Below are 21,001 nucleotides of genomic sequence, written 5' to 3'. Positions count from 1 at the left end.
TAATGCATCTGAAATGTGAGCCAGCAAGCTATCCCCTCAGTCCACTTATCAGTATTTTTTCCTGACTTTCTAACTTCAGTTATTTTCTCATTATTGCACTGTCCTTCCTTAATGCATGGATTACATGACAGAACAGAAAATATGTTCTTGTTTATCCAAGGGAAAAATTAACACAAGTACTTTTATTGCACGTCTTTATAAGCAAAGCAACTTGCTTTCTAAAGTGTCTTCATACATTAGAAACAGAGGAATTATACAAAAAGAGTACTATGGTATTTATGAACAGATAATATTTTCTTTCCCTTTATTCAGTGCTGATGCAAAAACATCCTTGCTCTTAGGTTTAAATTATGCTTTAATTAGGTTGTTATAAAATCACCTGTGACTTTATTAATCTTGCAAAAATAATAGTTTTTTCATGTACATGGTGGCTGGAGAATAGTAGTTTGTATTTGTTTAAACTGCTTGTCTTGTTAAATTAAGTGCTTAAACTAATTAAAGATATTTTGGGGGATGTCTCAGCTTTAGCCTAATAAATGAGAGGCACAAGAAGGTACACATAGATACTTCCTTATTGCCCATAAATCTGTACTTATTACAACTGTAAACTCTGGAATGGAGTTCTATGACTCCCATTTCATTGAAAACTATATAGGCTATTACTGATGCTAGATATTTGAATAAGAGCAATTTTGAATTTTGGGCTTGATTGCTTTTAATTGTGAATTATGCTGAAGCTGCTGTAGTCATTATCTTAAAAACTATTTAATTAAATGTAAGTATCCAGCTGTGTGTATTTTCAAAGAGCCAAAATGCTCTAAGATCTTGAACAGAAGAGCAATATATATGTATGTATCACAGGGTTTGCAAAAGCCTTCCCTCCTCAGTTTTCTTAGAATTTCCTTTCTTTGGGGTGTTTCATTTGCAGCCTTAATGATTGTTTTAGTCTCTATTTCTTGTGTGTAATTTGAATTTTTGAAAAAATAAGCAGAAATTAAGGATAGGACCCAGCTAGCAGGATCAATATGCAAAGTGTCCTGGAGAGACAGAGGAATGGAGACTTGAATCCTGTTCCATCCCGACTACCAAAGAGGAACAAATCTAATATACCCTGACTCTTCTGTCTACTGCCACCAAATGTGAGCTTTTTTTACCTCTTGACTTTTCTTCTTCCGTCTCTCACAGTCCTAATTATATTTCTTCCCCTTGGAGAGATTGTTGCCCTCCTTCCATTCTTACTCCAGTCTCCATCTTTGTGCCAGGTCAATACCAGACCCCTATCCCAGTTGCTCTCCTCTCACTCTCTGGTTTTTGGTTTTGGGGTTTTTTTTTCCACAATTATTCCCTGTCTTTCCTGTCTGAACTTCTTTCTTCCCCTGGTTACCTTTTAACTCATGTCTTCTCTCTCGGGTTTCTCATTTGTCAGTGTCCTTAATCTTTTTTTTTTTCTGCCAGTCTCTGGGATGAGCTTATCTATTCTTTCCCCTCCCTCCCCCTACCTAATTTCTCAGGAAATCTGTCTCCTGATTGCCCCTCTTTTTCCCCATACCAGTGGCATCCAGCCTCTTATCTCAGGCAGTCGCTGTTCCCCTCCTATATTCACGGATGAATCTGTGCCCCCTCAGATGTGCGAATCCTCAGCTGGTTACACAAACCAGCGCGAGTTCAGCTAAGGCTTCTGCCCAGACTTCACGCATGCCTCTGAGTTAATGACTTGAGTTAAAGAATCAGCATTAACTTTGAATTTTCTGGCTTTTGACTTTTCTTCTCACAGCTTGACATTTTTTGTAATGCTTTGTTTTTGTGGTACTTCAAAAAAAACCAGATGGGGAATAATGTCACAGCAGAATGCATAACCCTGGCTTTGGCAAGCCTGCCACCCCATTACCGCAGCTCTCCAGGGCTGGTTAATGATGTTGTCCTTGGTCATCCTGGAGCGTTGCCCCTCCTGGTGCCGCGTGCCAGAAGAGCCACCATTCGGTGTCTCGTCCCGAAGCCAGCTTGGCCACCTTGGAGAGGTGCCACCTTGGGTAGGTGGCAGCCGTAGACTGGCCTCCCAGCAGGGAACGCGTGGCCGGCCACTGGTGCCAAGGACAACAACAAAAAAACCCCCCAAATAACTGAGGTGACACGCTGAAAGACAGCCAACAGGGAAGGGTCAGCCCATGGGCAGAGCAGAGAATTGATTCACTAACCTCCTAGATGCATCTCACTGATTTTCTGCAATACCTTGACAGAAACCAGATGCTACAGTGATAGCTAATTTAAAGTATCAATAGACAGTCACACTCCAATCTCCTGCATCCCAAATCTTCTCCGTAGTCACACCATCACCCTGTCCCTCCCCAGCTACACAATATGCTTAATCTGTGTGATATTATACACGTTGTCTTTGAACTGTGACAGATTGGGGCCGTGCAAACCATTTCAAAGGTGTGATGCAACTTAGTATATTCTAGGAATTATTTCAAGTAATTACATACATGGATGCAACTTTGCACAGAGGCATTTTTTTTTTTACGAGCAGTGGAGATTTACTAAAGGGTTGTAGCTCTGATGGTCACCACTGGAGCACTGTGCGCTGTATCTCACCGGTCAGCGGGAGGCTGCGTAGCTCCCCCATATCCACACCCCATCTCAGCTGCCCAGGGGAAACAAATGGAATTAAAAGTGCTTGATTTGAACTGAATGCCACCATCTGCATGTTTAAAATGGAATGGAATCCATTTGATCTGAAAAAGTAAATGATAACGGAATTGGGGATTAAAGTGTTATTGGGTCCTCCTGAAATGCAATTAGAGAGATACTATTCATGTTGTGAACAGCACACCTTTAATCTTAAACTATTTCAGAAGCTCCATTTCTGTGGGTTTTTTTTGCTCTGCATTTGCAGGAAAGTTCCAGCCTAGGTTAATAATATACTGGCAGTACTTCACAATGCTCTCCAACGTACAGAAGTAGCTATTAAACTGTCAACAGCGCTAAAAGATGATATTTTGATGGCAATGGATAGGAACCCCATCTTCCTGTTCATGCTACTCAACATTTCTGTAGCTTTCAAGCACAGTCAACTATAATTTGTCACTGACTTGCATATGTGACGTTGGCTGAATAGGTAGTCTGAGCTACAACTGTGTCAATCAACTTTTCAGGCAAAACTCACATAGCATCAATAGACATCTATTCCCTTTTCCTTCTCTGTACCTCTTGCACTCCTTCCTGTTCACCATCTACCTGGAGACCTCTAGAGAAGTCGCAGGACATGTCAGCTTCATTGCTGAAGCTGTTCTGCCGATACTGACCTGCATAATCCCCTTCCACAGCTGCAGCCAGAGATACCATTATATATACAGAACGAAAAGCAAATTCGGTCTCGATACATCCTGCGGGGAAATGTTTCCCAGGACTGAGCTGGCCAGTATCTGTCGGGCTGTCTTCTCCCTTTCTGCCTAACCTTTCCTTTAATGTTGCACATATCCTAAAGGATGTATGTTCAGCCACCTCCAGGACAGCAGGGCTCCATCACGCATAACAATTACTTGGGAAGACAATCGCCATCGCTCCGAACGTCCCCCTTCCTTCTTCTTCTTCCCCCAGCTTTACATACTGAGTGTGACGTCCTATGGTCTGGTATGTCCCTTGGGTCAGTTGGGGTCAGCTGTCCCGGCTGTGTCCCCCCCCCCAACTCCTTGTGCCCCCCCAGCCTCCTCGCTGGTGGGGTGAGGAGCAGAACAGCCCTTGGCTCTGCGCGAGCACCGCTCAGCAGTAACCAAAACATCCCTGAATTATCCACACTGTTTCCAGCACAAACCCCAAACCTAGCTCCATACTAGCTACTATGAAGAAAATTAACTCTCTCCCAGCCAAAATCAGCACACAACATTTAGTGCAGGTGAAGAAATGGCATTATTTCAGGTGAAAACATATTTTTTGGCCATTGCTAGAAGTCCACCATAAGAGGGGGTGACCTCAGCAGTGGTCTCTGTAATCACCACCTTGAAACCCTGCCTCACTTGCAATCTGGAAGAAACAACAAATTCTAATTTGTGCCAAAATCTAGCAGATTATCACAAACTCTTCTGTCCCTGCTGCAGTTTTAAGCTGGTGATCAAAGTCCTAAAAGCCATTCAATCCCATTTATATCAAACACTGAATAAAGTTGTGCTTTTCTCAGTCTAATACAGTCTAGAATAAGAATATTAGAGGCAGAAGTAAGCTTTACGTGTAAGTTCTCAGGCAAAATCAAATTATTTCATATTCTTGTGCTCCGAGTTGTTTTTCTTTCTTGTCTTAAATGGAATGATGAGAAACTGGTGGGAGGAAAAGTGCATCCACCTGGGTTATTCTAGAAAGGCTCAGCAGCAAACATTATGAAGTCTGCCATGAAACATTCATCAGCCTAATTTGCATTACAATGTAATGGTTCTCTGGATGAAATCTTGACATCATTGCAAAATTTCTTGATTTAAAGATTACCAAAATCACTATAAGCAACTGATAGGCAGCTCTGTACCATAGACTTCAGTGAACTACATGAACACAATACAATGCTAAAAGGATTTTAAGGACTTTGTTCTTATGTTCTCTACATTTTAAGTCTTTAAACCTTTTCTGAGTCCAGTAACTTTTTGTTGTTTGTTTGGCAAAACCATATCTTCTAGAAAGGTATCTAGGAAATGTAGAAGTCACTAGAGTACTCAGAAGATTTTTGTAGTAGGTAAGTAATCACCTTCTCCATTAGAAATATGTACCTCAGAAGTACTTCTATTGGAGGTGTTTTCTCCTTGTAAAGCCCTTTGTACACTGTAGTTAACTCTCAATATCCTTTTTTGACAGCAAACCAGCTTGAATCACATATTTTTAAGACCTTTTTCCTTAGAGTTCAAATAATTTCTGCAGCAATTTTCTACACTCTCTTATTTGCCGGTGTCCTATTTAGCATATGGATACAAAAACTAATACAATAATCCAATGCTATTCTTAACAGTATCAGATAAAATGATAAAAATCTGTGTTTATATGTCTCAATAATGCATTATATAACCACATAGGTAATTGATTAAAAAATCTTTCATTGTGTTCAATTATTAGTTTCATGGTCAATTAATCAAAATTATGATTATTTTATTGTAATTATTTTCAGTTATTGTAGATTTCTAGATGGTAAATGTTGAGGAAAACAGTGGTGCTGCTGCTATTCATTTAAAAAAAATAAAATAAACATTAAAATACCACATTGAAAAATATCACCACCACAACCTTCTTTTAAAAACAGCACTGCAATGTATGACTATTTTTTAAAAAAAGTAAATCATAAATTTGCTGGTTTTCATTGCAGGGTTTTTTTCCCCCCCCGTATCTTGCACTTAGAACACAAACATTTTGGAATCCAGGTGTTAGCTATTTAGCAGTCCAAGAGGTCATTACAGAAATAGGTGCAAAACCACGTGTGAGCAGCATACTTGGGGATTTCCTCTTAACTTTGCTCAAGAAGCACTCAGAAACAAAGAGCCCAGCTTCAATATTTAAGTCAAGAAAATGAAACATTCATGTGCTGTAGCTAGATATTGTTGCTGGAGCCGAACAACCCGCGCCTGCCTTAAGGTTGAGGATGCACAACCGAATTTATACTCCGGCTGTAAAACCTGCATTTAGGGACACAAATTCTAACCAATCAGACTAAATAAATCAGCAGGCCCAGGTTTTATCATCACAGATAACCCTCGCTAATCCAGCAAGCTTTTCCTGAAGACAAAGGACAAAATGAATTGCTTCATTGGAGCTGCCTGAGCAGCATGCTAATGCGGGGAGGTGGAAGGCATGAATTATTCATGCCCTTGCAGCCTGAGCAGGCAGATCCTGGCTTTCCCTGTTACCATTGCAACAAGTGGTGGCTGGCCCAGCCGCGCTCGGGCCGTCGCGCATCCCCGCAGAGCCCCGAAATGCCTTCTGGAGAGGGAAAACCTCCGTGCCTCCGCTGCGCCCGACACAGCCGGCTGGATTTTCAGGTTAAGCCTTATGCAAAATGGACCCGGGAAACTCAGTCTTTTGTAACTCAGATGTATTTGACCATAAACTACTCTTCTTGGAGGAAGACGGGTTGCTTCGGTAAGTTTGTGCAACTTTTGACGCTTTCTGAATCCGCCGTGAGCTCTTTTCGGTTTACAGTAACTGTAACGTGCAGTGTTTTACCAGTCTTTGTAAAAATAGTCTGCGTTCTTTTTGCTTTTAAAATGAGTTGAAGAAGCCTAAAAAGGCATGCAATATCTTTATTTTTAACTCTACAAAATATGTAAACAGTATCTACAGTACTGACACTAAAGTTACTATCGAGCCTTCTTAAATTAACTTGTATTATTTAAATTTTCAAGTCCCTGTAGCACACTACTAAAACCAAATATATTTATGATCCAGGCCTGATTTCTTGCAACCAAAACTCAGACTAATGTAATTCAGTGTCAAACTGGAGCATCTGAAAGAACGTGTGTTACTTTTCATAAGAAATGTTGGTTTGTAAGTGTAACTTGTGTTGTTGCTCTTTATTCAGCTAAACACATTTCCGACTGGGTTGGGAACAGGAACTGGCACCTGCATAACATTCCTACTGTGCATTAACTGTTTTGCTGCATCATAAAATAGTTGAAAGGCATTGGTAACTTACCCGATTTTTCTAAGGATAAGAAGGAGATCTATTTTGTATGTAAAGCATATGGAAGTGATGAACTAAGGCTAGATTTACCACCTCTTTGTGAGGTGAAAAGCCTCAAAATGTTTTGCTTTATTATTCATTATCAGTATACCTACCTAAAAGATTTGTTTCAATTGTTTGTCTGATTTTTCTTATTTTCCAGTAGTGATACTGTCATTGCCCGAGAACTCTCAGGTAACTCACTACTTGGCACAGTTATAAAAATTGATATAAATAATCAGCTCCCAAGAGCAGAAGCCATGGATAGGAGCATGAATATGAAATGAATCATGAATAAGTTTTGATTGTGGATAACAAGGTCTCCTTCTTTTTCTTTGTTTGTTTTTAATTACATAGTCCAGATTCTGCTGCTTCTACTTTATTTTCTTTGTTTTGATCATAAAAGCATTTTATTTGACATCCAAAAGACAGCCAAATTTTGAAGGGATAAAAGTACAGCATAATGATATCTAGTGCTAACAGTAATTAAATGCCCTATGTTTTAAGAAAAAAACAAGGGGTGAAAATAGGGATGTGTAAATAACAGGAGATATGCAAACAATGGATGTAATCCTGCTCTCCTTAATCATGGGAGTAATCCTTATTCACCTAAGTAATCCTGTTGGTTTCAGTAGACTCACATCAGTAGGTGCTGTAGCATAAGGCCCATATTTTTCAAGGAGATAACAGTGTCTGTTTTACCTGTTTTTTCTGTAATGCAATTTTAGCAACACAGTTTTTAGTGATGTGTTTGAATGCATTAGCGATAATATTAAATTAGACTTTACCAAATGTCTATTTTGCTTCTAAAAGTATAAAAGAGAAAAATGGAATAATGTATTAGATGTGTCAGTAAGAAGGTACAAACCCCACATATGTTATTAGAGTTGTGCTTGCAGTGGAGTAGCACTGCTCACCCTGTTGACCGTGTTTGTAGATTACTTTTTGGTACACGAGGTATATAAGCTTTGCTTCTTTTAGGACAGGATGCAACTCTAGCAAAGAATCACTATGACACCCGATGTCTCAAAAAGTACATTTGGGTCTCCATAAAAGTGATGTTGATAAATATTGTTCATCTTTCTGATTTAAATATGTGGGGTTTGTGGTAATGTCCGGTGAATATTTTTATTGCTGTTGCGGTCTCTGATCTTGCCAAAATAACACCCGCAGTTCTGCCTTGGGAATAATGCGTTTGTGTAAGTATTGCAGTTGTGTTACCCTCCTCGGCAGCCCAGCTTGGCACTTCTGAGCTTTCCACTCCAAGACCACATAGGGCTGCCCTGTAATCCAGGATGGGGCTTGGCAGCACCTGTGTGCCCTTCCCCAGGCAGTGCATCTGTTAACGAGGGAAAACTAATTACTTAAAAGCTTTTGGTACAATGGCGTTGAGAAGTATAAATAGTCATGAACTGCTCCTGGTGCTCTGCAAGCCATCAGCCTGTGTTTGCGCTGGATGCCAGCAGTGGTAGTGCGGATATGAAAGTTACCCTGTAACTATTGCAGTCATTGCTGTGTTAAGATGCTTCCTCTGTGGAAATATTCTCTTGTGTGCACCCTGAAGGGGCTGAAATAGAAATGAAGTAAAAATGCAGTTTTCCAGATGGTGTACAAAACTTGCACTTCAGCGTAGTTGGTATTAAGTACCCGTTGGCTTTTTGTTGGTTGCATTGAGATACCGAGAATGAACCGATTGTTCTTTAACCAGCTTCGTTACACGGCGAAGATTTTGGTGGTTTGTATTTGCAAATGAGGTATACTACATTATTAGTATCTATTTGCACAGAGATATCGTATGGGAGCAGTTTAATGCTGAGGCTACATGGCTCTTATGGACAGTAGAGTGCTGGAGGCAATAACGTGACCAGTGCCAAGAGGCTGGAAGGGCGGACTGGCCGCTGCTGCCGGGGGAGAGACTGGAGCGGCCCTTGGCAGCAGCATTTCTTTTCACTTACTCCATGCATTACTTTCATTTACTGGGTCCCAGCAAAAGCATTATGTCTCTCCAGGTAAGTCGCTTTCTGTCCCCTGCCCATGGGGTCAATTCCTACTCCTTGGAGAACCCCACAAGCGTTGGTTGCACATCAACTTTATAACCACAGTTTTGAGGGTACTTTTTTCTACATCTGTTCTCCTTTGCTGAATTATAAAAACAAATCACGTGCAGCTATTTTTGGTTAAGGATCTCCTTCTGGCAATGGGCAGAGGTCAGGTGTCCATTTTAATTTTTACTACCTTTTGTGAATTTTAGAAGTGGCGGTTCACACAAATTTATTGAAGTGTTTTTAAAACTTGGCCAAAAAAAGTGCTCTAGTATGGTTCAGCTCATTCTGTGTCAAAAATCATGCGTGTGGCAATTTGGAGCTGTCTAGGTTTTTTTTTTTTCTTTGTGCATACAAACTACATACGGTAAGAGGTGTTTTCTGTAATCCCTGGCATGTCATTCTCATGTCTCTCTTCATATGAGGATACCCGTGTCTCCTTGCTTCCCACCCAAGGCAGAGGGCAGGGGGATGCGTAGTCTCTGCTATTTCCCCAGGTATAGAAACTCTGTGAGAGCAAAGCTATGGGTGTGCACGCTGCGAGCGATGGTAAGAGCAGGTTCTTCGTGGTTTGGCGGCATTCCCTCCTTTGTGTAAGACGTGTTCTGCTGTTCTTTGGGGTTGGTGCCACAAAGGCGGTGCATTGTGGCTGTTCTGCCTGGCTGTGGGCACTGCTGCGGTTGATGGACTTTGCTGCATCAACGTGGAAGCGTGCTGAGGTTCCCTACTCAGGGCTTGCATTGCAAAGCTTTTATAAATAGTAGTTATGCTGGGCTAAGATACTTGAAACAATACTAACCTCCAGTTGTAAGCCCAAGTAATGCACAAAATAAAAGGCAAGTTTTAAAGTACAGGGAGAGGAAATTTTCTAGCTGTTGTTTTGCAGCTGTGGCAGAGAAAGCAGAAAGACTGGAAAAGCCAGCGTGCAGCCCGCACAGCGTGCAGGTTGAGCAAGGTCTGGGAGCACGGCCCTGGGAAAGCCGAGTGCTGGCTGAACACCAGCCACTTTACTGGTGCCCCGGGTCGGAGGAACGTAGAAAACTTAAGTTAACGTAGCACGATGTGGTCACTGGCTGCGGAGCAGAGCCTGGAGCAGCAGACCTGGTCTGTGGTCCAGCACGTCCTTGTGATGGGACTTGCCACCTTTGTCGTGTAGGACCTTGGGGACAGCAGTGCCACGTGCGTGACTGGGGAACAGTCTCCAGCAGAAGGGAACCACGAGACATTGTGGATGAGTCAGTTTGGTCTTTAACCTTAACAAAAGACTAAACCAACATAACTACCTTAATTATATGCTTATTAGTAGCTGCCTGGTGGCTTCAAAGTGGAAAAGCTGAGTTGGTACGACTATACATATTAAGTACGACAGCAGCACAGATAAAATTGCAATGCAGATGAACTTCTTTTTACTTGTTCTCCGTGTGTTCCTTTGCTGTAAATCCCGTACTGTGTCTGAGGAGCAGCAGTCCTTAAGCCCTTTGCGGTCCAGCCCAGCTCCAAGCTGGTATCTCCCCAGCGCATTTTTCAAGAGTGGTCTTCTTTCATACAACGTTGCTCTTGTTTCATGTGACATTTCTGTCTCTCTGTCTCTCCAGAGAGGGAGAGGTGAGCAGAGGACAGTCACACTCAAGCCTCTGTGTGTGGTCCCAAGCCCAAACCTGTCTCAGATTTCCATCGGTGATGTGCAACATGCATTAATCACGGTTGTGTGATGGTGTAACACGTCAGTCACACACCTGACAGTCCACCGGGAGCAACTGGAAAAGTTCAGCATAAACTACTGTCGGGCATACAGCAATGACCACTGTGTATTTTGAACATGCATAATCTTTCCTCCACTCTCTGCAAAGTATACACAGCCTCTCGCTGAGTGTTGTATCCTGGCTTGTTGATGGTGTGTTACCATTAATAATTGGGGTCCTGCATAGGGATGTATCACAAACAACTGAAAATATGTCTTTGCTGCCTTTATATAAACCTTTCCTGATGATTAAAGACCATCAGTGGAGGCTTTATAAGGGACAGAGGATGTAATGGTGCAGAATAAACATACAATAAACAGTGATGAGATTAGCTATTGCCAGATATTTTGGCCATCTTTCGGAAGGTGAGTAATTGAGTCAAGAGCATATAGATACGATTTCCCTTGTATCTGTAGTATAGCCCAGGATAAACATATGGGGGGAAAAAAAGTGTTTTTAACAGCAGAAGACTGAGCAGAAGATAACGCTAGCTGCAGTCCTCATGGTTGGTGTGGAGCATCTCTGGGACTGCCTTTCAAATCTATCTGTTTGAATTTCATTGCTTGCATTTATTTTTATACTTCTGTTGATCTAGATTTCTAGTGTCTCTTAGAGCTGCATACATGTAAAATGAAGCTGGGAGGTCAAGTACACAACAACCGGGCAGGCTGGGGAGATATCTTGCATAGCTTGGCTCAAAAGTCCCGATGGGGACGCGAGGGCAAGGCAGGGCCCATGGGCACACGCGGACAGGTACTCTCTGCAACTCTTCTGCCTACCGTCTCTTCTGAAACCGCCAGCTGCTGCTTTTCGGATGCTGAGAAGGAGCCCGGTCTCCTCTCCATGTCAGCAGCGCAGTGCTGGTGCAGCTCTCGTCGCATACAGCATTTTGGCCACGTAGATGAAACAAATACATTCACAGCTGTCAGATGATTGTACGTGTAAATCAATCCTACCCATAGCTCTTGTACGTAGTGAGGGCTACTTGGGAAATGCATTTAAAATGATTTTTTAAAATTTTTTTTTCAATAATATCAGGCCTTAAAAGGCAAAATTGCCCTGCAAAGTCTTACAGAAGGAGGGCTCTTTTTTTCCTGTGTAGTCACTTTTTGTTAACAGATCCCCTTTAGGCTAAATTATACTGAAAACAAGGTTTTATCAACAACTATGTGGCTGGCTCTCACTTTGCTAAAATTTCATTCAACCATCTTTTTGCTCATGTGACTGAGTGAATGAAAATGAGACACTCATTAAATTGAAAGTGGGTGCTCACCTTCATTAATAATATTGTGCAGTATTGCAAAACCAGAAGAGCAGTCTGCAGCAAGGTTCTGTGCTAACCTGCAGATAACAGCACAAAATTCCTCAGCACAATTTTAAAAAAGGAATTGAAGCAATGTGATTTCATTCCCTCTTTCTACATCTAGAATTGGATGTGGATAATACAGCGTGCATTGTCACACTGAGTATGATATACCATAGCGTGCATTGTGGATATGTCTCATACAGTCCTTTCCATACAGAATAAAACGGTTGGATGGAGATGCAGAACTTAACGGGAGAAAAGAAAAAGCTGCATACCAAAATGGACATAGATTTAGGAGGGTTGCTATGGTTTCTTTTATAAAAATCTTCCAGCCACAGAAATGACTCCTGCAAACAATGCTGCATGTAGGTGTAAAGGAACATATCACGCACGCAGCACCAGCCCATGTGTACAGGGGCAAGCACACCAGCGCCGGTTCAGCCATTCCCTGTCCTCTCCTTAAAATTAAGTTGTCATAATGCAAACTGCCTAGTGGTAACAGCCTTTGCTTGGTGAAAAGGTGAGCATGTAGCTAAATCGCCCAATCTGTTATTTTCCTATTGTATCCTCCTCTTTTTGCTATCTCATATTTCTGAATTTCTCAATGCTGAAATTTTTAGGGCAAATGCTGCTTGCTTCCTTTTTTTTTTTTTCTTTCTTTGCCTGCATATTGCCTTGAACAACAGCTCATGACCTAGTTCTGTCTTTTAATTGCTACTGCAATATGAATTTTAATTCCAACTAGAGTCCAGATGTATTGAGGATATGCAGCACGTGTCAAAGCCAGTGGCATTTATCTTACAGGCCAGTGTTTCCCAGCCCTTTGAATTCAGGGAGCCCTTAACCTTTTTGGAAAAAATCTTAAACCATCATCAGTATTTCACTGTTGTCTGGTGATGGGAAATGGAGATAATAACTGTTAATCTAAATGCTAATATGTATTTTCTCTTACAGCTTAGTTTGTTTTACTGTTCTTTAAGCTTTGACTGAAAATATTAATGAAGATGAATGTTAGCCTTGTGCTTGCATCCTCCAGTGCCCAAGTGAACCTGGCCATGGGTACTGACAGTTTCTAGGAGCCCATCTCTGCTTATAGATACTTAAAATTTGCTTCTTTTCATGACCTTTTTTTGGTGACTTATGGACATCGGTGGTAGAAGATGAGTGGGTCATCAAGAACTGTAGGTATTCTGCATCTGGTGGAGATCATAACTTGATGAACAAGGTATTAGATTTAGCATGCTGCAAAAGAGTACACTTTTTGGAACAATGTAAACTGTGTTCACAAAAAATATCTTTATTTACTTCTCTGCACTTTAGAAGAAACACTAGCTATGTTTACTGCATTTTGAGCATCCCACAGATTTCCTCTACCAGTTGACATTTAGCTGTTTTGCTTAGCTAAGATTTCCCTCTTTTGCTCTGCTGAAATGGGTAGTGAAGGCAGGTTATCAATATGCTTTCTACTGACTGCTCAAGAAAGGGCTTAATTTTAATCATTCTATGATTGCAGCTTGTGAAAGACACTGGCCTCCTTTGGGAGGAAAATAAAAGCATGTATAAAAACATAAGCTGTTTTAGGTTAGATTAGATCTTGAAATGCTGGGATATGCTAGTATTCAATCAGCATAGAGCTTTAATTGTTCATATTAAGGAAGCTGGAAAATGGAGAAAAAATAGCAGTTTCTGATGTACACATAAACATGCCCTACCCAAAACATACTGATATAAGGCACATGTGAGCTGAGTTTTGCTTTATATTATACCAGTTGATGTAGAATGCAGAAAAGGAGAGTTGATAATACTCTGGAGAGCCAGAGGAGGAGCAGAAAGCTAAGGGGACAGCCTCGTACAAGCACTGGAAATGTGGCTGGGAGGAGAAACCCAGAGAAGGACAGCACATGGGCGCGTTTGAGTTGAGTGCTGGTGAAAGCTGGACCTAGGAGCAGAGCAGCCACCTGGGCTGTGTCTCCATGGGCTCCTCCATAGGCAGTCAAGGCTTTGCATCATCTTGGGGAAGGTGCGTGGAGGAGGATCCTTGTCTTCATCACTACAGTATCCTCTTTCCCCAAAACTACTTGCCAGACCCTTGTGCTTGCTAGTCACTCTGCCAAGCAAAGCTTTAAAAGCACAGCTGCATCAAATTGTTATCACAGTGCTATATTACAGGTACGGTGTATACTGCAACTTGTTCTCACAGTAGACGTAACGTTACTGCCTTATATTATTACTGATATTTGATACACGATACAACTATATTTAATTAGCTAACTAAAATGCTTTTTCTGCCAAATATACAGTGAGCAGGAGGGAAAATCACCTTCTTGGAGATATGCCTCATAGCAGGATGACTAATAAAAGCAGAAAATATAGTCAGAGAAATAGAAATTTAGTACGTTAATCCCGAAGACCCCCCAAAAGCTGTGGAACCTTGTACTGAGATTTCAGAATACAAATGAGCTGTAAAATAAATCTCTTTAAAAGAAAACTGTCACGATATCACCTAAACCCATTTTAGAATAACAAATGAAATCTAAAGGTTACAATTAAGATAGCAGAAAGACGCTTCTGTGCTCAAAGGACAAGTACTTTTCTGTTTGGGAAAAAAAGACCTTCTGTTCCTCACCCGAAGGGCTGAAGCCTTGCCTTAAGTGCAAAATTCAGCCGTGGCCCAGGGAGTCATCCCTAATACAACCACGCTTACATCGCCTCCTTGATACCCACATTCTCGGTGGCAACACGAGATCATTAAATAAGGTTTGATCTTCTTTTTGCATCCTCCGTGGAGGCAGGAGACCAAGTTTGTTGGCCAGCAATCTGTGTTGGTCTCTCGACTCATCTTTGTGCGGCTGATGGCAATTTCCACGCTGCCGTGCTGCCCAAAGCCAAAACCTCCGTCGGCAGCGCGCGGAGCCTTCCACCAGCCGCTGAGCTATTAGCAATTGCTTTCATGTACTTCTCTCCTGTGGGATGTGTGGGCTGACTTGGTTATTGTACGTGGGAGGAGGATGCAAGAGTGTGAGCCAAACACCACTGCCGGTCCCTTTTCTCTTGCAGGTGGAAAGATAAAAGGGCTTGTTAATGGGTCTCTGAGCCCTCTTCCATAAAACCAGGGGGTCTTTTCTTGCTCAGGGCTCATCAGGGGGCTGTGAGGAGGGCCCCCCCTTGCATAGCCTCTGCTGCTTTCACCCCGCGAGGTTGGCATAGGGTGCAAGGGCTGCAACGGGGCAGGACCACAGGTCCTGCAGCGCCTGGTTGGGGCAAGTCTGTGATTCCAAAATCGTGCCGTTATCTGCAAACCTCGCCCTGAACAAACGGGACTGCACAGGGAAGGCTTGCGGGAAGCATCCAAGGAAAGAGGGCTGGGGGAGCAAAAAGGTCCGAAAAAGCCCGGGTGGAGAAACCTGAGGAATAGCTCAGCGAGCTGCAAGGAAACTTGTGCTCCTGTCTGCATTTTACAGGCTGGTGAATGGCGTCGTGTTCTGGGTCTGTGAGAAGCAGCTAAGAGAGGGTGAGCGAGGGGCCTTTCCTCATGTGCTGGGACTGCCTTTCCAACCCTTCCAGCCGATAGATCATCACGGCAGGTTACCGTGTAATGACTTAGTCTTAATCATCTATGCTCATTTACTGTCAGGATCTTCAGTGAGCTGCTCTGCCTCTTACATCCAAATTCCGCTTTATTACTTTTACTGTTGTTTCTCTTCCCCTTTGTGCTCATCAGGTAGCAACTGAGTTTTAGCTTGTTTTCAGAAACCAGCAATAATATTTCCCGAGAAGATTACTTTCCTGAATTTGTTGTTCTGGTGTCTGACACTTCCCGCTCGTGTAGAGCTCTCCCTGGACTCGAGAGTCTCTCTGCAGTACATGTATCTTGAACACAGTTTATTTTAATCAGGGTTCCCAGAATTCGGTAATACTTCAGGCCAATTTCTACAGTAAATCTGAACACATTCAGCAAACCCATGTGCAGCCAGTGATCAGACATAATTGCCAACAATTTCGCACCCACAGAATCCTTGCTTGACTAACATTCCTGGAGCCCCATCTTTCCCATCACCATTTCAAGCAGGAATCTCACAGTTGCTAGGGGATGGAATTTTTTATGCACTTATATATGAAATATTTTTAGCATGAAGTAGAGAATTACCCATACAGTTTTCTGGCTAATATTTGCTGTATTAAAATGGAAGGACCAAAATGCAGTGAGAAGCAAATCTCTAGAGGTCCGGAGGCCAGGTTTGATACAGGTACTATCCAGGCATTCAAAATATTACTTGAATCTGTGTCTGCTGAATTTAACTGGAGCTCTGACAATTACAGGCTGTCACAGGAGACTTCCACTTCTACTCCTGACTCAATTACCAAGTCTCATGCTTCTCATAATATTACCATTGCTGTAAATAAAGTCAAGTTCATTCTCCTTTTTCTTTACTATTCTAAGGAAAAAGCATGTGGCTGACTTCTACCACCCAGCATCGAATTGAGCCCAAGCCTCAGAGGAACTCGTGGTTGAATTTGAATTAAATATTTTTTCAGCAAAGTTGTGGTTATTGATGCACTGAATTTAAAAAACAAAGCCTCCCATATTTATTGCCCATTCCCAAATTCTCACTATAAGAGCACTTAATACATAAAGGCTAAAAATAACAGATAGACCTAAACAGCTTAGGTCCCCTTAAAGTTTTACAGATGAGAATCAGTAGTAGACACGGTACTTTAGCATACCACTAGATTATGTTTAGTGCTACTGTATTTTCCATAATGCATTCTGTTCTTTATGCAGCCTAATACTTGTTTTCCTTTTTTGCCTATTCTTGCGTGCTGAAAAGATGTTTACATTAGGCTGTTCGTGACTCTTGGTCTTTTTCCTAAGTGATTAGTTGATTGCAGCTCAATAATGTTTGAGTAGTTCAAATTATTTCTTGCACTTCATGTTTGTAGTGATCTGAGACTGTCTATATACAACTTCTGAACTGTGTCCAATTCTGGGACTCATTAAATGTGCATGTGTCAGGCAGGCTCCACTTCCAGTGTAAGTGCTTTCCGTCTCTTGCCTTGCTCCTTTTCCAACTGGGGTTGCACAACCTGATTGCAAGAAAGAGTATCAGCAGAGGATCATCCCTGGAAATGCTCTCCTGTTGAAATGAAATTCTCTAAACCTGGGATTCCCAAACTGTGAAGGGCACACCATAGTGCTACTAGAATATTGAATGGGTTGCTCCCAAATGCCTTCATAGAAGTACTTAACCGAGCTGCATGAGATAAATGCCTCCATACAGGCAGTATCTCAAAAAAATATCCATATCTTCTAGAGGTCCTTACTGCACCCTTATGACTCTACCCCTCTTCCAGCTAAGGTGAGCTCCCCCTCAGACGCTTACCCCAATTAGCTGCAAGGCGTTCAGGCTGATGCATGAAGAAGTGGGATTGGATTTGACTCCTGGATGTCAAGGGTGGTATTGAGGATTGAGGTGTGTGAGAAGTGGTAGGAAGGTTGGGAGATGGGAAATATTTTGAGGTCCTAGGTAGATGTGTAAGGATTTGATATGGTTTAATAGCAGAAGCAGCAATTGATGCATATCTCGCACTTGTGCACACATGCCTCTCTGGTACAGAACGTATATCTTTAATCAGTTTAACCAAGGATAATAACACAATGTTAAGAAATAGGCGGTAGTAGGATGGAAACCCCATGGAAGAAATGTGGTTTAGCAAACAAGTGTGTATTCCGTGTTACAGAGCTTAGTGCCACCTGTGTTGGTTTTACAGCAGCAGAAGGGAATGTCTGGGCTGCATTTCTGGCTTCTTATTTTTTCATGTACTTTATTAAAGTACTTTTTGTAGTGCAAAATGCATGAGCAGTCCCTGGAGCAAAGAATTCCTTTTAGCAGTGGATTGCCTTCCCTATTCCTTTATGTGCTTGCTTTTATCCCATGTACCCTCTGTTGTTTTACCTGGCCCACCCTCCTGCCTGGATAATGGGTTTGTTCTGGGAACTGGGAAAATACACTTCTGAATTTCAGGTCTGGAGCCCATCTCCTGTTTCTTTAGCCCTTTCATGAGCCATTTACTTATCACTAGAGAAACTAGCTGGGACACCTGACATGAAGGAGTGGCTTTGAGCTGTGGATCCCAGCATCTGGGAAGAAGGTGGGAGTTGAGATACGCCTTCCCTCTTAGCCCATCAGCTGGTTTGAGCCCTGTCCCCTCCGCCTCCTCTCTTTGAATCCTCTGACCTCTTGTCTTTAAAGTGTGAGAGCTTTTCCATTGGTTCATGGGACCAGGGCACCTCAGAGGACTCCCCTGGCTCAGTGCTGAAGCTGGAAAGTGGCCCCTGCCATATTCCCTCTCCCCAGCCACGCACAAGGCACAGGCTCAGATCAGTTGGAGCAGCCCTACCCAGTGAGTAGGGCTGCAAACTGGGAGAAAGTCTTCAGCACAACGCCTTGGGTGGAAGACTGAGGCATGGTGGTAAAAGGGGACTGTCCGTGCAAGAGGACAACGGCTACGTGAAAATGAAGCTCCTCCAAAAACCATAGCTCAGCATAGACATCCAACCTCCGCCGTGCACCACCGTGGACTGCACATCCATGTGCCCAAATACACCATCATCCACAAAATGTCAGCAGAAAGAAAATGCCGTACTCACGTACTTATTTCACGCAGATTCTGCTGCTTTCTGGTAGGTGCTGCTGGGCAGAGGTGAAGCCTCTGTCTTTGAGAAAATAGTGCCATCACGGATGCTTTGTATTAAGAGGGCTCATTAACTCCACAGTGCTGTTTCTGAAGATGAAAAGTCTTCTTTTCACAGTGCAGGAGTTTTAACTGTGCCCTGGCTAAAGATTACCTCAACCTGCTATAAACGGAGATGTTTCACTAATTGGTTTCTTGGTTCATTAGCCAAATTGTGTGTATGAGGGAAATGGAAAAAGCTCAGAATGAATTTCCCTTGCAATCCTTAATTTAAATGGTGAATAATAATTTTGTGTTGAACAAAACATGTTATGTGATATGCGGTGGTGGAGTTAACTTTTTACTTTGGGATCATTTGCCACCCTTAAAGCTTTGTGGGAAAATGATCCTCAGCTGTGCCTCATTCTGGCATGGTGTGACACCAGGTAGGAAAGTATAATCATTGTAGTATAATGTAATAATCTCAAATTTTACAGAGAAACACTTAGTCATGTCCGCCTCATAGCTTTAAGTACTAAGATAACAGAGCTAAATAGCAAAAATCTTTGAAAGTCAGCTTTGTTGCAATGGATGCCGTGGCTCTATTTCCATTACAGCCATGTAAGTAACAAAAATACGATGTGTCCCTAGTTTACTCTTTCCAATGCAGTGCACTCAGCTAAAAATCAAAGATTAACTCTGAGCAGCTAAAGGGAACAAATTCCACTAACTCATCAAAGCAAATGCTGTAGAATTTAATCTGTTTTATGAATTTTCTACCATTGATTGTTATGGCATGATTGGGGCACAGGAGGTCATTTGTGAGCACTGAATTGCTAGTTGTGTGACAGCAAAAAAAGAAGGCTAAAAGAAAGGTTAAATTAAAGAAGCTGCTAGAAGCTGTTTTTTATGAGATGAATGTATATTATCTAAATTAATGACAGTAAACCTCCAATTAGCTGAATGTTGATGCAGAATTACAGCTTTATTAGGTAAATACATGTTTTCTCAAGCCAAAGGGTTGGGTAAGGAGATGTTTAGCCTGCAACTGTAATAGGGTTACAGGTAGATGAACATTTTCTGTCTATTGAGGCATGGTGACCTCACTACTGTTGCTGACAAATCTTTACAATAAATCTGTCATTGCTTCCTAACAGCAATACAGACTATGAAACTTATGACCTTGTTCTCTAGTGTATCGTCCCATAATATGGGATGGGCAAAAGCCTTGAATGTGCTGCTTTGTTTTTCAATACACAGCTTAGCTTTTATTTTAGAACAGAGTTTTCTTCTTCAGCCCAGTGCATGTTGTTTTGGCACAAATAAGTTTGCAGTGGAACCTCTAAACTTGTTTCTGTTTTGTTAATTTATTGAATTCTCCTGTAAATATACATCAAAGAGAACAGCAGCTATGAGCAACTTTTGGTGTGGTTTTTGCAATTTGTACATACTAAAATAATTGCATAATGGAGTTATTTGAACAATTTTCTCCTTGGAAAGGCTAGAATTTTCTTGCAGATTTTCTTGATGTGAAAGGTGGGTTAATCTCCTAGATGCGTCATCTCACAGTAAAACACTGCAGTTACATTCATGAATACTTGCAGTATACCACTTAGCTGTGTATAGGAGTTTACTGTCATTATGGCTTTGAATATCAGCAAAAAAATCCTGGTCTGTAAAAAAAACAAACAAAAATTCCTAACAAACAAAATCCTACCCCAACTCCCCAAAACAACAAAAAAACCCCATCCCAAAACCACCTTTACATTATTTCTTAAGGTCTTATTTTCCTAAATATTTCTACAGGATGCCCACAGTGTCTTTTATATACGTGCTGGGAACATAATAGCAACACTGGGTCAGAGCAAGGATTCAGTTACATCATTATCCCGCTTCTGGTCATTTAGGTTCACAATTTAATTACTCATTGTGCAGAAAAAATACCTTCAAATGGGTGTGTATTTACCCAGTAGTTTCACATCTCCCCATACCTCCTCCTATGCATCTTATGAAAGCTGTTCGTGATTTTTGTAGATCTCTCCCATATTGCTTCTTTTTTGACTTTTGCTGACAAGTCCCAGCTTCTTTAGTGTCAGTATGTTGCAGTAATGGTCCCCTTTCTGGGCCATTCTGGGAAAATATCGGTTCTTGGTGTACTTCTGCTGGTTTAGGATGAAAATTGAGTTTAAGGAGATTTTGAGGTACTGCTGTGTGTATTTTGTTTATTTACCTAGTTTACTGTATATTTTCCTTGGCTCTTGGCTCTGCTCCTTTGTTAGCCTGTCATTTTTATATAATTTATACTGGGGTTTTTTTCATGTCCACTGATTTATCTTAATCCCATCATATTTCTGAGATGCCTGTGATATCACTATCCCTTTTTTAAAAATAAGCAAGCATTCAGGTTTACTCAGCGTTTCTACACTATGTATTCTCATTCAAACTCACACAGGTAGTGTTGCTTCGGTTGCTATTTTTATGCTCCATGTATAAATGCGGTCTTCCTTGTCTTGACTGTTCTTTGCGATTATTTTTTTTTTTTAACCTGAGA

At 41.7% G+C, this 21,001-nt stretch overlaps 1 protein-coding gene across 2 annotated transcripts in view; it reads left to right on the top strand.

Annotated features, from left to right (window-relative positions):
* Window positions 1-5,880: 5,880 nt before the first annotated feature.
* The window catches only part of C10H10orf90 (chromosome 10 C10orf90 homolog), a 66,040-nt gene continuing 50,919 nt past the window's right edge, over window positions 5,881-21,001 (top strand). For both annotated transcript variants that reach the window (XM_052800122.1, XM_052800121.1), the window contains exon 1: window positions 5,881-6,108. In XM_052800122.1, coding sequence (XP_052656082.1) covers window positions 5,943-6,108 — 166 coding nt within the window. In that variant the 5' untranslated portion in view covers window positions 5,881-5,942. The remainder of the gene's footprint in view (window positions 6,109-21,001) is intronic.

This window comes from Harpia harpyja, chromosome 10, assembly GCF_026419915.1.
Source record: "Harpia harpyja isolate bHarHar1 chromosome 10, bHarHar1 primary haplotype, whole genome shotgun sequence".
In the NCBI taxonomy this organism is placed as follows: domain Eukaryota; kingdom Metazoa; phylum Chordata; class Aves; order Accipitriformes; family Accipitridae; genus Harpia; species Harpia harpyja.
The sequence above is the reverse complement of the archived record's forward strand: the minus strand, read 5'-3'. Positions and strand labels throughout refer to the sequence as shown.